Genomic DNA, 21,442 nt, shown 5'->3' on the forward strand with positions numbered 1-21,442 from the left:
CCATCTTGGTCCGATAACATCTTCCCTAATGTGCATTTTGAGGACAGTTTTTTCATTCTGCCTCTTCCTGTATAATTTATTTTTTAAATAATGGGGACTTTAAAAGTAAGCTGCCAAATTAATTATACTCGTGATGACTTCAGAATCTATATTAAAGCATAAAATTTGTCTTTCATGGTCTGATACTTACATGATACGGTATATTTATTTTTGAATGAAAAGAAACCTGGTCCCCATCTTCCTATTGACATCAAACAGTCTCTGATATGCTAATCCAGTGTCGAGGAGAGCACATAGACAGGAGTTATTTGGACTCCTTCCAAGTCTGAAAGAAAATGATGTGTGCAGAACTGATTTTGCAGCATTGCCCCTTTAGAATGAAAACTGATGTTGACACAGCCTGCAGTTAAAAATACTTAATAATGAAACACGGTATGGGAGGTTTTCAACATTTTAGTAAAATACCCTGAACTGCTTTTTAATTACCGGGTCATCCAATTGTTATTTGCTTTTTACTACTGATGGTATAGCCATTGAAATTGCTAATAAGTTCATTTCCATGGGATCTGTTATGGTAAAGATTAACCTAAAGTCATTAGCTTTTCCTTAAAGATTCATCCTTTGGTATGCTGAGTGCATGGGAGACATGGATGTGACTGTTGGCCCCGTATGAAGTAGGGGTATCAGCAGGTCTCCCTGTGTTGTGTTCCCTTTCAGCCTGCCCTCAACTGGTCACAGGGGTAAAAAGTGATGGAGATTTGTGTTTTGGAATTAGTTGAAGTGCAGTTTCTCCCTGTTCAATAACAAATAATCAAATCAGTTGAACTTCCCAAAATGTCAAGTTTCCACATAAAATGCATCCAAGTACATGTTTAAATGTTGGTATCTCTTAATAACTATATGTATTTTAAAAAGTTAAAATTATCAGAAAATTTTATGAAAACTTGTTTAAATATGTCAGTCATTTACAAGTATTGTTAAATAGGAAACCAATTGCATTTTTGTTTTTGAAAAATAATTTTATATAATGAATCTTATGACACTTAAGAATTTTGTTCTTGAGTGAGTATATTATTAGTATATTCTTTTAGCCACTATAATGTAGAAAAATGGGCATAAACACGGACCTCTGGTTTTGCAATTATTTTATCGATTGCCTCCTTCTCCTGCTAGCTTATCGGTGCTCACCTTTTTGCCCGGGCCTTCGTGTAATGTTTTTCTTCTGTGAAATTTTGTTTCATTCGTTCAAAGCAAAGTGCAAGTTCGACCTGTAACGTGCAATAGAAATATTCATGAAAACTTTTTACATAAATCCCTTTTCCTTATTTAATTTTTAATAAGTTAAGTGATATTTCAGATCACCAAAGGGATTCAGTATTTAAAAGGAATTCTATAGTGAAACCTTCTATCAGGAGAAGCATTGTCTATTAATGAACATAATTACCTTCAGGTTTCTAGACTATTTTATTCTGGCTTTTCTTGAAATGAAGTTTGACATCTTCCTTTTAGGATTAGAAATTATTTTATATGGATGTTAAGTTTTTGAAATAGTAGGACATTACACAGATGTAGCATGATATGGCCTGAGCTAACTTTAGATATAACAGGGAGAAACTTAAGCTGTTATGTCAGGTAAAATTCTTGGAATCATTTCACTGTAGAAAATGGTATGCTTTTTAGTTGGTAATAAGTAGAGAAAAGTAGATGTTTTTCTGACTAAACAGCTTTTTACATGTCAGAATCTAGTCTTAAGATACTTTAGTTCTTATAATCCTTACTTTTAATTTTTTAAAAAGCATTTTAAGAAACAAAAGAGGCTAATTCCTGAAAGAACTGTCTGGAAGTACTTCGTGCAGCTCTGCAGTGCGTTGGAGCACATGCATTCTCGGCGAGTCATGCACAGAGGTAAGAGAAGACCGTGAGTAACTTTCACCGTTGCTAGAAACAGCGCACGTTATTAGGCAGCTTAAGAATAAATGCCTTCCAGTCATTGCACAGTGTCGTGCTTTCTCAGGTAATTTATTTCCGAATTATAATTTTACTAAAATGATAACCCTTTAAGTAAATCCCTACTTGGTTTTAAATAATAATGAGAATTAGTTATTATTCTGCTTGACTCTTCTGAGCATCTTACTGATTATGTTGGTAAAGGAAAAGATAGATGCAGGAAAGCAATTGAATATGCATAAGGAAGAGAGTTTTTTTTTCCTTCAAATGAAAGATGTGTATTGTTTTTAGATTTTTAATTTCCAGCATTAGCTCTTAATATGTTCTTATCCAAATGGTTGGGCAGAGTATCTCAAAGTTACATCACTAAGGAATTGATCCACTGATTTTAGGGGTATGAAAAATTTCCATACAATTTATTTAAGCAATCAAGATTTGTAAGTTCATCTAAGTAGATAATTATATACATAGTAGTTATGATTTTATATTTTATGTAAATAAATATCAATTAATATTTAGTAAGATATCTTACTTAAAATTGATATGAAAAGAACACAAATTTATTTTGTGCTTTAAATTTCAAAAAAGTTTATTTGAAAATGGAAAACAAAGCATTTTAAATGAAAATTAGTAGCGGTCTTCATCATGCTGCATTGATGATTATCTATTAGGGGACTGAGAACTCAGAAGTATTTAGGATACATCAGAATTATTCAAAATAAAGTAATTGGTTCAAAATTCAAACTGACTTTCATTTTTAAGATATATGTTAAATTCTATCATGAAAAGTGGTTTTTAATCCTTTGAAAATACATAAACTGACATCATCTTTCACCTGATCCCTTCATTTTACTCACAGATATAAAACCAGCTAATGTGTTCATTACAGCCACTGGGGTGGTCAAACTTGGTGATCTCGGGCTCGGGCGGTTTTTCAGCTCCAAAACCACAGCAGCACATTCTTTAGGTAAGAGCCACAATATAATTTCATTCACTTATCCTTTTTTGTATATGTGGTTAAAAACATAAGGGATGTACCAATTATATGTCAGCTCTCACATTCTAAATAAAACTACTTTAAAAATCATCAGACCCTGAGCACATACCTGCACCTCTCTGTTAGGGATAAGGAATCCATCCATTCACACGACAGTTGGATACTTTTGTTGATTTGACCCCTTGCGGACACTTGGTAGAAGAAAATGCTCATGAACAAACGGGGTGTTAACTATTACCACGGAGCATTTCTTTTTATTCTACACTTAATAATATTAAGGTAATATGATGAACAAACCATATCTTGGAAGAGGACTTTTAAAAATACTATAGTAGTTTGTAAATGTTTATTTATTAAATAACACATCTAGTTGTAATTACTGCAGAGGGGAAAACCTAAAGATGGTCTGTGGCTAATGATGAAAATATTCCCCTGAGTTATAAAGTAGGAGATCTCTGTAGTTTATTCATGCTAGAGCTAGTGATGTAGCAGTGTCCTTTATACCTATAATAGAACTGAATGTAGCTATTACAACATTATATTAACGATGGATAGAAAGTTGTCCAGCTTAGAAGGAATAGAACTTACTAGGAAGAAATAATTTTTAGACTGAATAACCTAAAGAGAGAGATTTAGCTTCTCTTAAACCCATATTTTCTCCTTGTAAATATAAGACTTAGACGAAATGGTGACGACCGGAATAAAATAAGAATTAAGGTAAAATAAGTTGGTTTCAATTTAATGGTGTCCCATTTTTCGTGTCACAATTCCTTTGAAAACCGTTGATTTTTTTTTTGGTAAAATTATTGTTTTTAAATGTGAAATAAAAAAGTTTTAAATGACCTGATGAGGAATAAGTGAGTTACCAGCAGCAAAGTAGTGAAATGAGCATCTCAATTGGTTGACTAGACTATTTAAAGTTTTACTGGCTTTCTCACTGAGATTCTGTATAGCCTTGAGCCTGTCATTTAATTTTTCTGTATCTAGAACAGTATCGAGCACACGAGTAGGCACCCATCAATATCTGCTGAATGACAAAATATTGGGTCCTGGTGGAAAGATATTACTTTACCCTTTTCACAGAGTTCCAATTTTGTTAAGTACTTTAAGAAAATAAAATTTCAACTGATGCAGAGTAATACTGTTTTTTTTTCCCTTTCACTTTACATTTGTTTTTATAGAGCGTTACAGATTTTTCTGGAAAAGAAAATTTGGTCTGGAATTCCATAAGAAATGTATAAATTTGAGTTGCACTTTCATAAAGTTTTATTTGGTAGTTCCAGTGCTTACAATGCAAATAGTGGAGGATTTCTATGAAGAAGACCTCAACTGTTCAAGCCAGTGCCATTTATCGCAAGTGAAGATAACGTACTGTACTTCACCGGAATATCTTAACAGCATCCTGGCATTAATTTACTTAGAAATCCAGGTACAGTCGCACACACAGACCTGCACATGCTCATGCTCACGTATGTATTTTTTAAATACTGCTTCACAGACTGTCACTCTGAGCATGGAGTAGTGGCCTGACCCTAAGGATCCAGCATATGAAACCCAGATCTTAACAGTTTTGGAAATGGGCTTCTTTAACTTGCCTGCCACTGCCTCCTACGAAAGTTCTGCACAGGGTTACAAACCTAGGCATCTCCAAGTTTAGGTGATGCGTTAATCCAAATTATGTGAAATAGTAAAATTTTAATTTAGTAATCCATTAAGAATTTTTAATATCAGGTTTTATCTAAATCAGTTCACTTAGGGTCATGTAGTTATACGTGTGTGTGTATGTTTATTATATATAGAGGATGCACATAATTACAAAATATTCTAAGACACACGTAAAGTATAGCTGGTGAGGAAGTAACAATGAGACAGTTTCTTTGAATTAATCAATAGAAAAGTGATTTCTTTCACAAGAATTTTTATTCCCCATATTATTTTGAGAAAAAAATATTCTTAAAATAAGAAAATTTCTTTTATTCTTGCTTGTCTTCTCTTCAGAGTGAAGATTTTGATGGTTTGAAACTAAAGTTGACTAAGCAAAGTGCATTGAACATCGAAAATTAAAGTTTGAGCTCTAGCCTTCCCAGGTCATTTGGACACAATAAAAATCCTATTTACAAGGGTCAGGAAAAATTCTCTGCTAACAAAGAATATGTATAAAATATCAAGGATAGAAATCCTGACACAGACTTTTGTTTGTTGACAAGTTGACTCTAATTTTTACTCTTAAAGAATTATTACCCTCACGTGTCGTCATATGTTTTTATTTTTAAGAGCAAATTTAAAAGATTGATTCTAAAAGTTGCTTCCAAAACACAACTGAAAAATAAAAATTTACTTACAGAAAATATGGTAGAACTGTAGGTTTTAGTGTGTCTTGATTTGTGTTCTGATTTTACTGAGCATAAAATCTGTAGGGTGTGGTTTATCCATAGAGCAGGTCTAAATTTTAGTGAAACTACAAATAAATGAGATCTGTGTGTAGTTCATAAAGAGAAATCTGAATAATTTTACTTTAAATGAAGTCTGTCCTGGAGCCAAATTTTATTTAACTTTGTAAAGAAGATGTTAGGAACTTAATTCAAAAAGGCAAAAATATGCAGGATTTTAGAAAGATTGTAATTATGCATTTATATTTTCTTTTTTCCAAAATACGTTTTATTGTTCGAGAATCATAAAGGATACTGTTTTCACTTATTTTGATTCTTTAATAGGAACACACACTTGTAAAATTTGTTGTATTTAACAATGCTTCAGAGATTGGCAAGTCTGTGAATTTTTCAATTGTCTCTTCATTTTGCGTCTCTTATTTGAATCCTTTGATTCCATGATAACAAATCAACATGCAATAAAATCTGTAGTTCTCTCACATTTTCTGTAGCAAATGAAGTTGTGTAGGTGGCCATGTGTCCAGTCAGTTTTCAGAACCAACTTTTTAAATTGAAAGTGTGTCAACGTAGAATAGAATAATTCCTTGAATACAGGGTTAAAAATTACAAATACTAAATCTGATGTTGCTGGATGTTTAAACCATGTTCAGATCCTCCAAATCGAAAAAAATCTCAGAGGCGTTCACTTTGTCTTCACCCCCTCCCCACTCCCACCACACACATTGAATCATAATGTCTCTCCTTTCTATTCCCTCTTCCTTCATGGATAATCACTTCATGTGTGGATTGTGAGAATATCCTCTCTTGTTTCTAATACTCTTTTTTAATCAATTCTGTATATTCCCAGCAGAGTTATCTTCCTAAGAGATGTTATCTGATTATGTTACTTTTCCCAAATCCTTGATGGTCCCTTGCTGCCTAAAGGGTCTCATGCAGAGTCCTTGGTTAGCATTCAGGGTCCTCTGGAGTTGGGTGTCCTCTTAACTTTCCGCCCTGATCATTGACTGCACATTCCTTCCTCATTCTGGGCCAGCCACATTTTTCCTCTTGCTTAGTTCTGAGTGAGAACTAGCACGATGTTCTGGAGAGAATGGAGGACATCTGGATTTACATGCCCACTGTTCTGTAGGACCTTGATCAAGCCATTCATTAACTTTTCTAAGGTTCAGTTTCCAAATGTATAAAAACAGAGATGTGGGTGATAACCATCCTATGTTGTCCCCTTACCTCTAGCCAATCCCTAATCCAATAATAGAATGAATGTAAAAGTATTTTCTGAACACTGTGATATGCTGTATAAGTGTTAAGTTTCTTATGTTAACATGATGAAGGCCTTGGTGGCGCAGATGCAGAAGAGGGGAAAGGAGAGGGAATCCGTGCAGTTTATTTATTCTGTTAAAATACCTGAATTGATTCATTTAAAAAGTAGTTTTAGTGCCTTTTTTATGCAAGTGCTGGTTAATGGACCAGGAATGTAGCCTGAACAAGATAAGTCTTTTGTCTTTATGGATCTCACCTTGTGGTGGGAGGAAATAGATAATAAAAAAACAAAGAAAGAAATAAGATGATTTGGTAGCGACAGAGAGTGAGCGGTCCGGGAAGTATTTTAGCAAGGACGTGGTCAGACAAGGCCTCAGTGAGGGGGTGATGTTTGAACTAAGGCTGGAAGGGTGCTCCTGCGCACAAAAGGGCCTGGGGGCGTGATGTCTCAGGCTGACTGAGGAGGTGTGTAGGAAGGGGCGGGTGCAGGGTGAAGGAAGGGTCTCCTGGGAAGAGTTCACATCTCACCCCCAGTGCAGTGTCAGCCGTCTGCAAGGTCGTAATGAGGAGAGCACCATGACCCATGTGGTTTGGTGACAGCAGCCGTGACCCTCCTTGGTCTTCCTCAGGATCGTCATTCCCAGAGCTGGCTGCTATTTGCAGCTTCTTCTCTGCCCGGTAGTTGTCTTCTTTTGCTGTGAGTGCCTCTTTGTGCCACGCAGAACTTGGCAGAGTATACCCATGTGACTCATCAGTCCTTAGAAGAGAGTTTACCTGCCTGTCATCTATGATCTAGACCGTTCTTTGGTTTCTGTCCCTCTTCCTTGTTTCTTATGTGACAAGAGGCGGAATCTTCTTTTGGTGTACTTCTTTCCTTAATTTGCTCTAAAATCTCCTTTCAGCAAATGTGAATATTCTGACCCAGAGGCAACTTGCTAAGGGATCAAGTATCTTTGCCTTTGAATATTTAAAAATACAGCAGAATACACAGAATAATTGTTTTGTTTTGTTTTTTGGTGAGGAAGATTGTCTCTGAGCTAACATCTGTGCCAATCTTCCTCTGTTTTGTATGTGGGATGCCTCCACATACAAATGAGCGATGTGTAGGTCCCTGCCTGGGATCCGAACCCGCAAACTCTGGGCCGCTGAAGCACAGCGTGCAAACTTAACCACTACACCACTGGGCCAGCCCTGACAGAATAATTTTTATATATTCCAAATATGATTTTTAGGCAAATCATGTCAAACTGCCCTTATTTCCTATAATAATGACCCAGAGGAACCCCCTCTTGCTGCCAAATGGGAACAACAGCTGTAGCCATGAATATGCTTACAGCATTTTATAATTTACAGGCACTTTTAAAGCACCTCTTCTCCTCCGTTCCTCAGTATCTGTAGTGGGTAGAGTGGGTGTTATAGATTAGGAAACTGAGATCCTCTGTTTAACACTGAACCTGACCCCCACACCCACACTGTCTCTAGAATTTCTCATCCTTACCCTGTTTTAAATTTTCTTTTCTCCTTGGAACTTACTATGTTCTAATATGCTGTATAATTTATTTATTATGCTTAGTACTTTTTGTCTCTCTCCTCCAGCTAAAATTTAAGCTTCATGAGGAAAGGGATCTTTGTGTTTTTGGTTCCCTGATGTATCTCAAGTGCCTAGAAGAGGGCCCTGCACATAGTAGACACTCAGTAAATGTTGCTTGAATGGATGGGCTTAGAGACAGGCGACATATCAAAGGATGAATTTAACTGACTCTGTCCGTCAGTATAGGTAGGATTATGCTGCAGTAAGAAACAATACCCAAATCTCAGTTGCTTGGCAGTACAGCACAGTATGTTTCCTGTCATCCACAGTCCTCTGTGGACCTTGTGTGGCCCCCTGGGTACCTGCCCTCCCTCTGTGATGACTTGGCATTTTAAGCAGCTTCAATCTTGTGTTCTCTTCGTATCCACATACATCTCTGTGATCTCATGAGGGGAAGAGAGCATGCAGAAGCATTACTGGCTCCTAATTAAACCCTTCCACTAGAATGTAACACAAATTACTCCCATTCATGTTTTCTTGGCCAAAACAAGTCTTGTGGCCATGCTGTCTCAAGGGCCTGGAAAAAGGTAATTCTCTCACGTGTCCAGGAAGAGGAGAACCAGGCATAATGAAGGTGAGCATTGTCCATGGCCATGAGATGAAGGAACAAAACCTCATTTTTTATATAGTTGTATCCTTTCTCTACTTGTTTATTTTTGTGACATATTTGTAGCTGTTGCAACTCACTGGGTAGTTAACTCTTTTAATGAGAACGTGTGGAAGTGGTGAATGAAGGAGCCATCTACAGCCTTCGGGAATTTCCATCATTATAAATTAGGAAACTCTGAGCAGAGAATTATTTTTAAATTCAGAATGATTCATGAAGTTCACTAGAGTATTGATCCCTGGTGACTTTTCTCTTCATCAATAAATCTGTGGTTATCCCTGCTGGACGTGCTTGTGGTAGGGACTGTATTTGGGTCAATTTAAACATTTATAATAAAAAATTACTACTTAGGAAGTTTCACTCCCCAGCTGCAGACTAAGCGCCGTGTAGCACATGGACTGTTTTCTCTTGTGCGTCTCTAATTCACGTCTCTAAGGTGGTTGTGATTCCCTAGTTTGGAGTCATATCAGTTAGTGAACAGGCCAGGGTTCATTTAAGTTGCAAAAGTCCATAATTTTATTCTTTTCTTCTTCCTATGGTAAATGCATTACTTCTCCCACTCCCTTCCCTCCACGCTTCCCCAAAAGCCTCAAAAACCTGCTTCATCCCATCGCAAAACAAGCCAGGGAGCTCTTAGAGGTCAAACATTTTTTAAATCATAGAGTTGTGTACTTTTCTCTGTAGCCCCTCAATGCCTAATGTGCTTCCCGATGTGCACTTGGTCCTCAGCACATTGAACTGAATGTTTCACTCTCCCGTGCAATGCATACATCATTAACACATTTGTTACTAGTTTTCTATTGCTGCCCTAACAAATTAGCACAAATGTAGTAACTTAAAACAACAGAAATTTATTACTCTGCAGTTCCCTGGGCCGGAAGTCCAACATGGCCCTCGCCAGGCTAAGATCAAGGGGTCTGCAGAACTGCATTGCCTTCTGGAGCCTCTAGGGGAGGATTCGTTTCATGCTGATTCAGGTTGTTGGCAGAATCCAGTTCTTTGGGCTGTGGGACTGATGTCCCTGTTTCCTTACTGTGTGTCAGCTGAGGGCCCTGCCCACCTTCTAGAGGCTGCCCTCCTTCCTTGGCTCCTGGCTCCCTTCCTCCATCTTCAGAACCAGCGGCGGTGGGTAGCATCCCTCTCAGACTTGGAGTCTCTCCTGCCCCTTCTGTTGCATCCCTCAGGGACAGTCTAGGATAATGTCCCTGTTGTGAGTTCTGTAACCTTATGTCCCAAAGTCCCTTTGCCATGTAACATAACACACGCAGGTGTAACACGAGGTGGCAGAGATCATGGGGACCAAAATTCTCCTGCCCACGTTACTGTAGCAGGTTGACAGAGTCCTTTGAACCCTCCGCTAAAGCCTGGTAAGGTGAAATTGTTTCAAAGTCAGAGATTTTAATGGAAGTTTCTACATTCCTGAAATTAAGCACTTTCTTTTTTGGACAGATGTTTTGACATTAAAATTTCACATTTTTATCATAGACCTTTTAGGTGTTCTATTGCATTCTGAAGTACATTTACTTTCAAAGGGAGAAAATACCACACCTGGCATAATATAAATTCTACAACCAAGTCCTTTTCTGTCATTATTGTTGGTTTATTGGCAGTTCTATTTTTTTTACTATTTACAAAAGTTTATTTAATCCTCAAGGGGCTTCTCTCCTTAGTACCAACCCTGCTTCTGAGTGGCTTACTCCATCGTGGACTAGAATAAAGGAGGAGAGGAATAAAAGTAATTTTAACAACACTTAATTAGAAAAATCAATCTGCTATAAAATCTAACCACATTATTTACCGCAAAGGTTATGTAATTCGGGGTAGTTCCCTGCTCTTCAAGCAAATTTATTTGCATCAAAGTTGCATTTATTATATACAGTGACATGTTTCCTGTCTGACTCTTGCTCTAGTGAGACGAGGAAAGCAAATGAGAACAGTTACACTAATAATGTTTCAGTATGGCATTTCCGTGCTCCATGATGTCCCCCAGAAGAGGAAAGATGGGGAATTTTCTTCTGGTGTGTACGTGTGTGCGTTTAGTTATTGTCTGTGCTTATTGTATATCCTGAAGATGGAATAGATTTAAAAAAAAAAAAAGTTAACCGGAACTCTCTAATACTGATCCTTGTGCTAAGAAACATTTGAAACCCCGTGGTGGGAATTATGTTGTCGTCATTGTTACAGGATTGTATCAACCCCTTTACCTTCCAAAGCGAGACTAACGGCTCTCTGATTTGTGATATGGCCAGAAGAGTAAACGCATGGCCATCATTCCGACCAGATATCAGAATTTTCACACTGGAGTCTCTTGAGTGTACAATTCATGTTCCCCACAGTGTTTACAAGTGTGATATATCATCTGATTTCAACTTGGAAAATTAGTGTCCTTGAACCAGACATTAGCACAGTTTCATTTTTGGTGCCAAGTGCCACCTGTGGTCACATGCTTGTTTTTCCCTTACCTCCTCCAGCACCTCTTTGGTCTTTCCGTAGCTTGTACCCCTTTACGGTTCAGTGTGGTTTGGGGCTGGAAAGGCAGCATATGTTCAGTCAGTACTCTCGGCTGCTCTCACTGATTCATTTTTAACTTTCAGCCCTTTCTTGACTTAAATAATTGCTTTGGGAAGAAGCTATTACCTAATTTTAAACTGCACATTTAACCTCTCAGCCACCGTTAACAAGTATTTATTTAAAACAGTCGGAGTAGCTGGGCAGTAGCTAATTTTCACACGTAGCCCGTTGAACCCAGACCCTTATTCCTGGCTTTTCATGTGTATGTGCTGACTTTTAGAAAATTTCTCTGCTCCTTAATTTGGAGAGATATTTTTTTTTTTTCGGGTCAGATTTCTCAGTGGCCAGGTTTAATGAAATAACTACCTATTTAAATGCAAGGGGCAGAACTACCTGAATTGAATTCCAGGTCTACACTGTACCAGTGTTATGATCTTTGGGACATTTTGTAACTTCCCTCTGCCTCCTCTCCAAAACAAGATGATAGTAGCAACATCTCGGAAAGCTGCCTCACAGCGGTCCCCGTTTCACAGCCCGTGAGCTCCACAGGGTCAAGAGCTTCTCCCGTTTGCGTCTGTCTCCCCAGCACCAAGAACGGTGTGTGCTATAGAGTGGGGCCTGATAAACGTTTGTTAGAAGTTCAGCAGGATCACATGTGTAATGCAGTGCGTTTAACGCAGTGCCTACAGCAGGGGAACAGCAACAATACAACCATCTGGAGTTTTCTCCCTCAGCATTACTCAAGCCCTTAAATGTTATCAGTTACACTTAAAAGACGACAAATTTTATTTTATAGTTGTCTTTTGCAGAAGAAATACTGATATACCACTCAGCCATTCTGTATTGACCTCAGATAATACTCTCCACGATTGAATGAGTTTGGCTCCCTCTGTTAAGTCTGCCAGCATAATTTCTGGGCTCACTTGAGAGTATGAAGGAAAGAAGGAAAATTAATTCCAGTTCCCTAAACTTGTGTCTGGTTTTGGGGGTTTTTTTGTTTTCTTTTTTTTTGTTTGTTTAGTGAAACTGAGGTATAAGATGATTTGTGTCTTTTTAAGTTTTCCCAACCAGGAATGTTCAAAGCTTTTTTTTTCTGCAGTTTGCTCTGATTCCAAGAGAAAGAAGCAACTGAATTTGCTTGTTTGTACTCTCTGATGTAAAACACTTTGTTTAGCTGTCCTAGGTAATAGTTTAAAAAAGGAGTACGTTCCTTCTTTCCACTTCACTTCCATATGGATTTCTGTAGGATTTTTATGAGTGCTGTAGAATTTCAGCAAAAGGGATCTCAGAAATCATCTCATCTTTCTCATCACTGCGTTTTACAGATGAGGAAAGAAAAGTTGAGTGGTCCTTGCTGGTTAGTGGTAAAGGGAAGATGTGAAACAGATTTCCTGACTTTGGACTGGCCTTGTCGTGCTTCCCTTGTTTAAAAAAGCAAAGAAAGTGGCAACCCAAAGCTAACCATTGAAAAAGATGCTTCCGTGGTTCTATTTTTTTTTTCTCATTCAAGTCTTTTCAGAAATTGCAGTGCTAAATTTTCAGCTAAACTGTTGAAATTCTCTATGTAACTTGTTCTGATAAAATGAAAGTTATTAATTTAGTCATATATTCCATAATAGCAGCATGTTAGAGTTTTTTTGCTCTCTCAAACATGTTGTAGAAATTCCGAAAATCAGTTTTCGTTTTGTTCAGGATAAATTTTAGAATATGTTTATTGTTAGTAGAGTATATGCCATGTAAAACTTTTCTCCTATAGCTAGAATAAGTCAATTAATGTAATGAAAAATTTTTTATGTTTGAACGACTATCTTAGTACATTTTAAAGAAAGGTCAGAGAGCATTTCAGTTGTTAGCCATTTTCCACTAATATCAGAATGTTATCCATTTCTTACTCACTTCTACTCATGTCAGGAGGTTAAAATGACATAAGAATCTGCTACTGGAATACATATTCCCATTTTACCTACAGCCATAAATTCTCGAAAGATTAGTGGAATTATGCATCCTGCAGTCCTCAGGCTCCTCAGTACATAGGAATTTGCATGATCATTTTCATGTCTAACCGTGTCACTCCACAACTCTCCTTTTTCTTGTACAGCTGTTAAAAGAAGTCACAGCATTGTTAAGGCAACAGCAATATAGACCACAGCTGTCAGGGATTTTAAAAGAAGGTTTTTAGGAAATAATTACATATTCGTTAAATTTGAAATGTGGAAAACATATGACTGCATTGAAATGTCTTTCAAATTTTCCTGAGCTTCTGAGCTGTTGAGCCTCTGCCAGGGAGAGAGGTAAGGATGCATCGTTATATGATGGCCTCTGTCTCCCTGCTCGGTGTCGGTCGGTTGGCAGAGGAGCCTGGCCCAGCTCGAGGTGCACTGTAGGGAGCATGCAGGAGGGAGAGGGTGGACCTCCCTCTGTGGTCAGCAGTTAATTATGAATTTAACCAATTAATAGCTGTAGCGCAGGATGCAGACTTTCTACTTCTCACATAATGACTCTTGGAAATGTGTCAATCCAAGAGGTGAGTAGCATACTTAGATTTACCTCTTAATGTCTATGCAAGGTATATGGAATTTAAATATTAAAATAAACATGCATATTTGCTATAAAGAAGTTTGTTATTTCTAACCTGAAGAGAAGAGTCAGGGTCTCAGTTTAAAGGAGCAGCGTTAACTCAGTGTGTAACTTTGTGTAATGACCTCCAGCAGCTCCCTAGAAGAGGCTTTTTTGTACGTTAAATCCTTTTACGTTTTAAGTTGTGTTGAGTCTAATTTTAAGCATCCTTCTCCCTGCCTCCTTCACTTTGCGCGGCGTCCGTCCGTGAGTTGTTCGTGTAGCAGTTAAGGTGTGATGCTCCGGCTAATCTCTGTAAAATGCTGGCATTTGTTCTTTTTCCCTATCATCAATCTTTCACACTCATATCAAACCCCTAACGTATCAGCAGGTTTCCCAGAGCTCCTGGGTAAAATTACCTTTGCTGTTGGTAAACTCTGAACCTTCAAGCCTCAGTGTTTTCACTTGCCCCCTGTGGATTCCGTGAAGCCTCTCTCTGCACGTTCCTCACTGCCACTCACCTGCTTTCTGTCCTGAAACCGGGGGCCTGTGTTGAGCCCGCCCATCATTCCCACTGCACCTGCCAGCCCTGCTCAGGTGCGGGGAGGGTGTAAACAATCCAGGACTAATCGGCGTCGCCTATGCAGACTACAGGGGAGGGTGGCGGGACTCCCAAAGCTGGAGAGCTTGTGTTTGTTTCACCCAGTAACAGTACAAATTCTTTAAACCTAGGTGTTTCTCAAAGTTACTTGGCTTTTCTCACCCTGGCCGAAATTGGCAGATTTACTCGTTTGTCTTCAAAGTAAATGCTGCAGTTAAAGAATTTATTTCTTAAAGTTTGTCTGATTAATTTCATATCTGGATAGTTCAGATTTTATTTCAATTTCTTTTATCGTCCTGTTTCACACTCTTTTCTTCGCTTTTCTCCTTCACTTTCTTAAATACTTCCCTTTCATCCTTTCTGACCAGGACTATCCATTATTAGTAAAAATGGATTGTAGTGTAGATAGGATTTCTTGCGACTACACGGTTCGCGATGTTTTCACCTGTGGCACAGTATAGTTTCCGCACGCAACTATTAGGTTCTACTTTATTCTTTTGGAAAACTCACTCCTGCCTTTGAGGATGATGCTTTGATGGTGGGCTTGACTCTTCCCGTTGCCTCTGACCAAACCTCCCCCCATCCCCCCCCATACTGTGAGCCACAGTCTCATTAAGATTTAAGTAAAATCCTGGGGAGTTGGTGAAACTTGATAGAAAAAGGGGAATGCCTTTTTCTCTGTAAGTGGCAGCGTAGTTTTGGTAGCTGTTGCCTGAAGCAAGTAAAATTTCTAAATGTTGTTCTCACAGTTTTTCTATTTGGCAAAAAGCCTTGGGCTAATAATGGTGAAATAATAACCATCTAAGCTTAAAATTTAAGATATTCACTTCGCAAGTCACTTAAATGTTTTTACCCTTCAAAATACAATGTATGCGTCTTGTTTATTTTTAAATGTTTAATAAATATTAATTTATTATATGAGCATTTACTATGTTAGCGTTTCCTAAAATGGCCATAAAAAAAGAGGAAAAAGTATTCACACATCAAATCAAACAAACCCCCAAATTATCGAGAGTATCTTGTCTTTAAAAGGTCTCAGTAGTAGCAATCTCAACGTTTTTCTGGAGATGTCAGTGACTTTTCACATGTTCTTATATAACGTTTTGGTATTCTTTGTAAAGTGGGAGTAAGGTACTGAAGGTCAACGATAATATCGTTTGTAATTTTAAGAGTCACAACAATGTTCTAAGAGATGTTTCTGTAAAAGTTAGTAAGTATGACTTATTTATACACACTCGACTCAATTGTTACATATTAGGTATTTATTTTTGAATAAATTATTATATTATCACACTTAATTATTTGGGATATGCAAGCCGTGTTCAAAAAACTAAAGAAATGAAACCAGTGTGAGCCACTTAAGTAGATTTTCTTATTAGAATTCTTTTTTTCCCTTTAATTATGCTTCCTAGATTCTCCTTGAATTGATCAAGAGGAAATAAAATTTACCCCCCCCTACACACATACCCTTTTTAATCCAGGATAGATGTCAATGTGCTGTGTAAGGGTTAGGGAGTAAAGGGGTAATTTAAAAGTTTTGGGTATTCTCAAAAACAATTTTCTGATCCTAATGAATTATTTTAGTGACATTTTTAACCCAGAATTTTGTGTGTCACTTCTTACCACAGCTGCATCTTCATTTTTATCCTCCTCTTATTTTATTTGGTTTGTTTTTTTGCAGTGGGTACACCTTATTACATGTCTCCCGAGAGAATACATGAAAATGGATATAACTTCAAATCTGACATCTGGTCCCTTGGCTGTCTGCTGTATGAGGTAGGTAATTTGATAAAGTCCATATATTGATGTATTGCCACTCACTGTAGTGTTTCCCCTATCTTTATAGTATATACTTATTTTTTCTGGATGATGTTTAAGAATTAGCCTTTTAATTATGAAGAGTTAATTCACTGACTTAGTAATTGTTTTTATAATGGAATTTAGTGACCACACATTCCTACACATTTACTTCCCCTAGTATATTTTTGAATTGTTTCCTTTGGATGAGAATTTTATTTTTAAAATGTTTTTTATGTTAATGTAATGTTTTTCTACATATCTTATTTACAAAAATATGCATTTGAACACCTATTAAAAAACCTTTTTATGCATACATAGCAGGAGAGGTATAATGGAATGGTTAAAATATGAAAGCATGGGAAATATCTTTATCAAAATTTTTTTTCACTTTTACATAGAGTAATTCAGCTTTAAAGATGGTATGTGAACAGATAATTCTTCATCACATTGTCATTTAATTTAGTCTCCATGAGTAAGAATTTGTATTGGTAAAGTGCAGTGAAATACTCTCTGTCCTCTTCTGGTAATATTTAGCAAGGGAAAATGATATCATATAGGTGGATCCTCCAGCAAATATTGCAGTGCAGTGATTTGGATGTGGAGAGGAAAGTGTATTATGAGCACATTTTATGTCCATGTTATAGAATAATGGTATCAAAGAGCACTCAAGCGAGTGACTTCTATAATTTTATTTTTTAATCGAGTGGTAATTTTCCTAGGAATATAGTATTTGTGTCAAAGCTGTTCATTAAAAAATAGTCTACATCTAAGTAATTCTTTTAATAAAATAAAATGAAGGAAAGCAATACCTGGAATCATTTTCATATTTTAATATGTACGAAAGAAATCTAAAGTGGATGGATAGAAACCAATATAGTTTTTACTCTGTATTTTGTGTCTCTTGTTCTCCTGATTTAAATGGAATACATGATGACATCATCTATTCTAATTGCTCCACCATTACTTGAGAGGAGAGCATCAGAAGGGTTTTTTTAATGTGTATCACAATCTTTATTATTTCACTGATTGCTGATTCAAATTTCCTTAATTTAAGGAACCTGAGAATATTTGTTTTGTTCTTCCTGCGAAGGTGATTCAAGACCACTTAAAAAGAAAGGATTTTTAAATGTTGTTAAATGACATCCTTAGGATAATTTTTATTGTGAAAAATTATGAATTAGTGACATTACAGAATATATGTTTTTATGTATGCTCATGAGATTACAGGAGATTTATGTTCCCTCTATTATATTCTGTCAATAATTTGGTACAGTGTTGAAAAGAACTGATTTGATTAAGTCACTGTAGTGTTTAAAAGTCACTTTATACATTTTAAAATATTTTGTACCTATTTAGGGAACCTGGGATTCCTTCAGGCCACTGTCTAATATTATCAAAGCAGCGTTTTCCCTTTAAACACCTGAAAGTAAACAGCCAGTTGGGTTCTACTAATGAGATTAAATTTAGCAATGAAAAGGAAGAAGTTCACTTGAGATAATAAGTGTTTTTTTGGGGAGTTTGCGTAATTCTTCTAGGACCAGCAGACTCTCATGTCAAAACTGAAATCATTCCTCACGTTCTGGCTCTGCCTTTTGAAAGGCAGTGCCCCATTTTTATGTGTACTTAAAATGACCACCAAATAAAAATTTCTGCTTTGGACGCTCCTCCATCCATGAATTTTAGGTGTTGTGTGGATGATTTTGAATTAAAGCATTTATTATGTTAACATTAGTTCTCCTCTCAATGCATTTTCTCAGTTCCTCCATGCAAGTCATTTAGAAAAACCAAAATTGTTCTAAAAATTTAACTTACATTTATGTTGTATCTCCTTCCAGTTATGTTTTAATATAACGTTACTAGAAATACCCAGTAATTTAGCCTTAAAAAATTGGCCATAACATCACATAGATATTTTGTATCGTATCCCACTAAGAATTTTATTGTTAACAATGAAGGAGTAGGGAAACCTTTTTTTGAAAATGTATTTTAAACTCAGAAGATTAGACTTTCAAATATTCCTGAAACCTCAAAAAAAAAAAAAAAAACTAGCGGTACGGTTTTAATTGATATGCAACAAAGTAGACTTTCCTAATTAAAATCAAGATGCTGTGCTTTTGCTACATGGACCTTTACATGGAAAAGTAGGTTTTACACATTTCCTTTTATTGTTCGGCGCCGCAATCGCATCCTTACAGGGTTGTAGGTTGGTGGCTTACAGTTCAAAAAAAAAAAGAGCTGCCACCAGCCCCGCAGACAGACAGTGGGCTTTCGTCCCTCCGACACCCCCAGAATACTAATCAGGGAAGTCAGACCCTGGAGGTCAGGGAGCAAGTCAATCATCCTAGCGATCGCCTCAGTGTGGAGGATCAAATTAGCCTGAAAAATTCAGCTGCTGGGAGGAGAGGGCGAGCAGCTGTCAGGGGCAGCATCGAGATGCACTAATGAACCAGATGAATAGTGCAAAAGCTTGAAAATAAAAACAGGACAGTTGACATTTTTCATCTGTCAAAGCAGGAGATGCATGAAAATATACTATTCCTGTTTAACTCCTTAGGGGACGTTCGGATTTTTTTTTTTTTTTAACACTCTGCAGTCTTGAGACAAAAGTCCCGTAATGAACTCCTGGCGTATGGTAATGAATATGTGTACATTAACTTAGGATTTTTGCAAACTTGGAGAGACTATAGTTTGCATATACAGAATATTTTTTAAGGTGACATTTTTAATATTCTATTTTATCATAAAGTGTCCTTGCATTTTAAACAAGAAAAGAGGTTATTCTTGTTATCTCCTCTTGTAGAAATTTCCTCTCAGATGTGGAGGTTTTGTGTGTTTAGGGACATTCACATTGCTTTTTACCTTTTTCTCTTCGTGTGGCAGAACTCTTCCTACGGTGCTTTCATGCCGGTTTGTGTAGGTTTCCTGTGAAGCATCGGCCAGGTGCAGATCTGTTGGGCTGCTGGGCGGGTTGGTTTCCAGGGCCGGCCCTCCCCGTTCGGGCTCCGAAGGAGTTAAAGCCCTGTCTGGAGCACCAGAAGACAGATGAGAGCCATTTTCAGCCTGTCCTGTCCCCGCTGACGCTCGCTGAGTAGCTCAGCATGGACTAGCGTGTTTCACACACACTCTGCCTGTCTGGGGAATGTACGCATTGTCCTTCCAAAATCAAACTTATTAGCACATGTAGAAAAGGGTGACTGACTTCAGGGCAGCCTCGCACCTCGTGTTGTATCCTCGCTGCCGCGGTTCAAGGATTTAGAAGGTTCTGAACAGGATGCGAACATTTTCAATTGAATTTTTAGTTTGTACCCCTGCTCACCACAGTACTTGCTTGCACTTTAAATGTCAAGTTAGAACCTTGTCTTAAAATAAATTTAAATTCCATAATGTCTTTTTTAAAGTTGTTCATTCTTCCAGTCGTTTTTTTCCCCACATACAAACCTCATTTGGATGCCTTGAAGTAGCGGCTTTGACTCGTAAAGCTTTTGAACGTATTGAGTATTTCTGAGACATTATCAAAAGAGAAGAAGTTCTAATTCGTTGTAAACTACTTGAGGATCAGTTATAACGTTCAGATTGAGAAGACTTTTTTTTTCTCTCGAAATAACCTTTCTCTACAGAGACTATTATGCAAGGTGAAATACTATGCATTCTACTCCCGAAACCATTGCTAGATTACAATTCAGTTTTAACTTCAGTTTTACTCTTGTTTATTTTGAACATTACGTGGTTGATATGTAGTAGCATTGACGTCTGTTTCGTCATGAGAAATACTAGTTGTTTTTATGGCATTATATTTACAAAGAGTTACTTGATGTTCTTTTTCTTAAATATTGTTTTACGTTGCATATGTATATAAATAAAAAGTTATATGCCAACCATTTCTCCCTTTCAGGGAATTTTAAATGTTGAAAAAAATAACCAAAAACTGAAGTAAGATTTTTAGAACTTGCTAAACAATTCTCAGAAAGGGATAGTCATAAAAACCAAAATGCCCAGATAACTTGATTTAAGATATTTGTAATTATTTTCTACCCCAGTGTAAAATACTTGATGAAATCGCCTTTAAGGTTGCCCTGTAACTATATCAGTTTCATTGGGAGCATTTTACAGATGGCCGCGCTACAGAGTCCTTTCTACGGTGACAAGATGAATTTGTACTCGCTGTGTAAGAAGATAGAGCAGTGCGACTACCCACCACTCCCTTCAGATCACTATTCAGAGGAAGTAAGTTGTCTTTCAGCCCATGTGTTCCTCTGTTGTTCATTTGGCTAATGTTTGCATTTTATTAAGAAATTTTCCTTTATCCAGAAATACGAATGATGAGTATAGGTGACAGGAATAGCACTTTTCCTTCTGTTTTCATTCTCATAGAGACTTGCTGTTGAAAGAGTTGACTCTGCAATTCGTAATGTGGAGTGGAACACAACGCAGCATGTGGTGTGAAATTGGCCACTTCCTAGGTGTGATAGGAGCAGTAGCTGCCTTCACAGCACACTGAAGATGCGAAGGGCAGAGTTAGTGCTCAGACGCAGGCTCCAGGTCATCAGCATGTCCGCTCGCCCTTCCTAATAGCGCAGCTCCTCATGCTCACAGCCGCAGACCGGCAAACAATCAGAACTTTCTTTTCTTGGCAGAGCTTCCCTCCTGTTTATGTTTTCCAGAAATTGAAACGTACATCTCTTAGCCACATCTTTCTCAGCCTTATTCTTTCAGCTTTACCCTCCCTCCTTTGACAATACCTGTCCTGTCACCACCTCACTGCTGAAATCAAATTCCTATGGGGAAATGTATTGAGGTTATCATTGTAGACATGTTAAAAAGCATATGGGATGGGTTTAAAAATTTTGGAAGACTTTGCCTTATTAAGATCTAAGTCTGAAATCCTTTCTTGCTTTGGGAACCCACTGAGATAAATTGTTTTGGCTTTACCCAGCGTCCAGTTTTTCATTGAACAAAAAACATCTCCCATTTTAACCTAATATGTCATGATTTTGCCAGTATTTAAGCAGAAGATATGCAGAAAAGCAGTGTTTCAGGTTAACTGTTTCACGTAACTCTTTGGAAAGGTCATTGGGGATCTACCCAGAGAAAACACTGTCTAGAGCTAGACATCTTGCCTTCCCATGAGCAAGAGAGTCTTTTGCCCAAGGAACCTGAAAGGAGGAAAGGAAAAATACAAAAC

At 37.4% G+C, this 21,442-nt stretch overlaps 1 protein-coding gene across 8 annotated transcripts in view; it reads left to right on the top strand.

Moving 5' to 3' along the window:
- NEK7 (NIMA related kinase 7) overlaps positions 1-21,442 on the top strand; it is a 160,728-nt gene that overhangs the window by 119,423 nt on the left and 19,863 nt on the right. For all 8 annotated transcript variants that reach the window (XM_070602455.1, XM_070602451.1, XM_070602456.1 and 5 more), the window contains 4 exons: positions 1,797-1,905; positions 2,807-2,914; positions 16,142-16,236; positions 20,371-20,484. In XM_070602455.1, coding sequence (XP_070458556.1) covers positions 1,797-1,905; positions 2,807-2,914; positions 16,142-16,236; positions 20,371-20,484 — 426 coding nt within the window. The remainder of the gene's footprint in view (positions 1-1,796; positions 1,906-2,806; positions 2,915-16,141; positions 16,237-20,370; positions 20,485-21,442) is intronic.

The sequence above is a fragment of the Equus przewalskii genome, chromosome 31 (genome assembly GCF_037783145.1).
Source record: "Equus przewalskii isolate Varuska chromosome 31, EquPr2, whole genome shotgun sequence".
Lineage (NCBI taxonomy): Eukaryota > Metazoa > Chordata > Mammalia > Perissodactyla > Equidae > Equus > Equus przewalskii.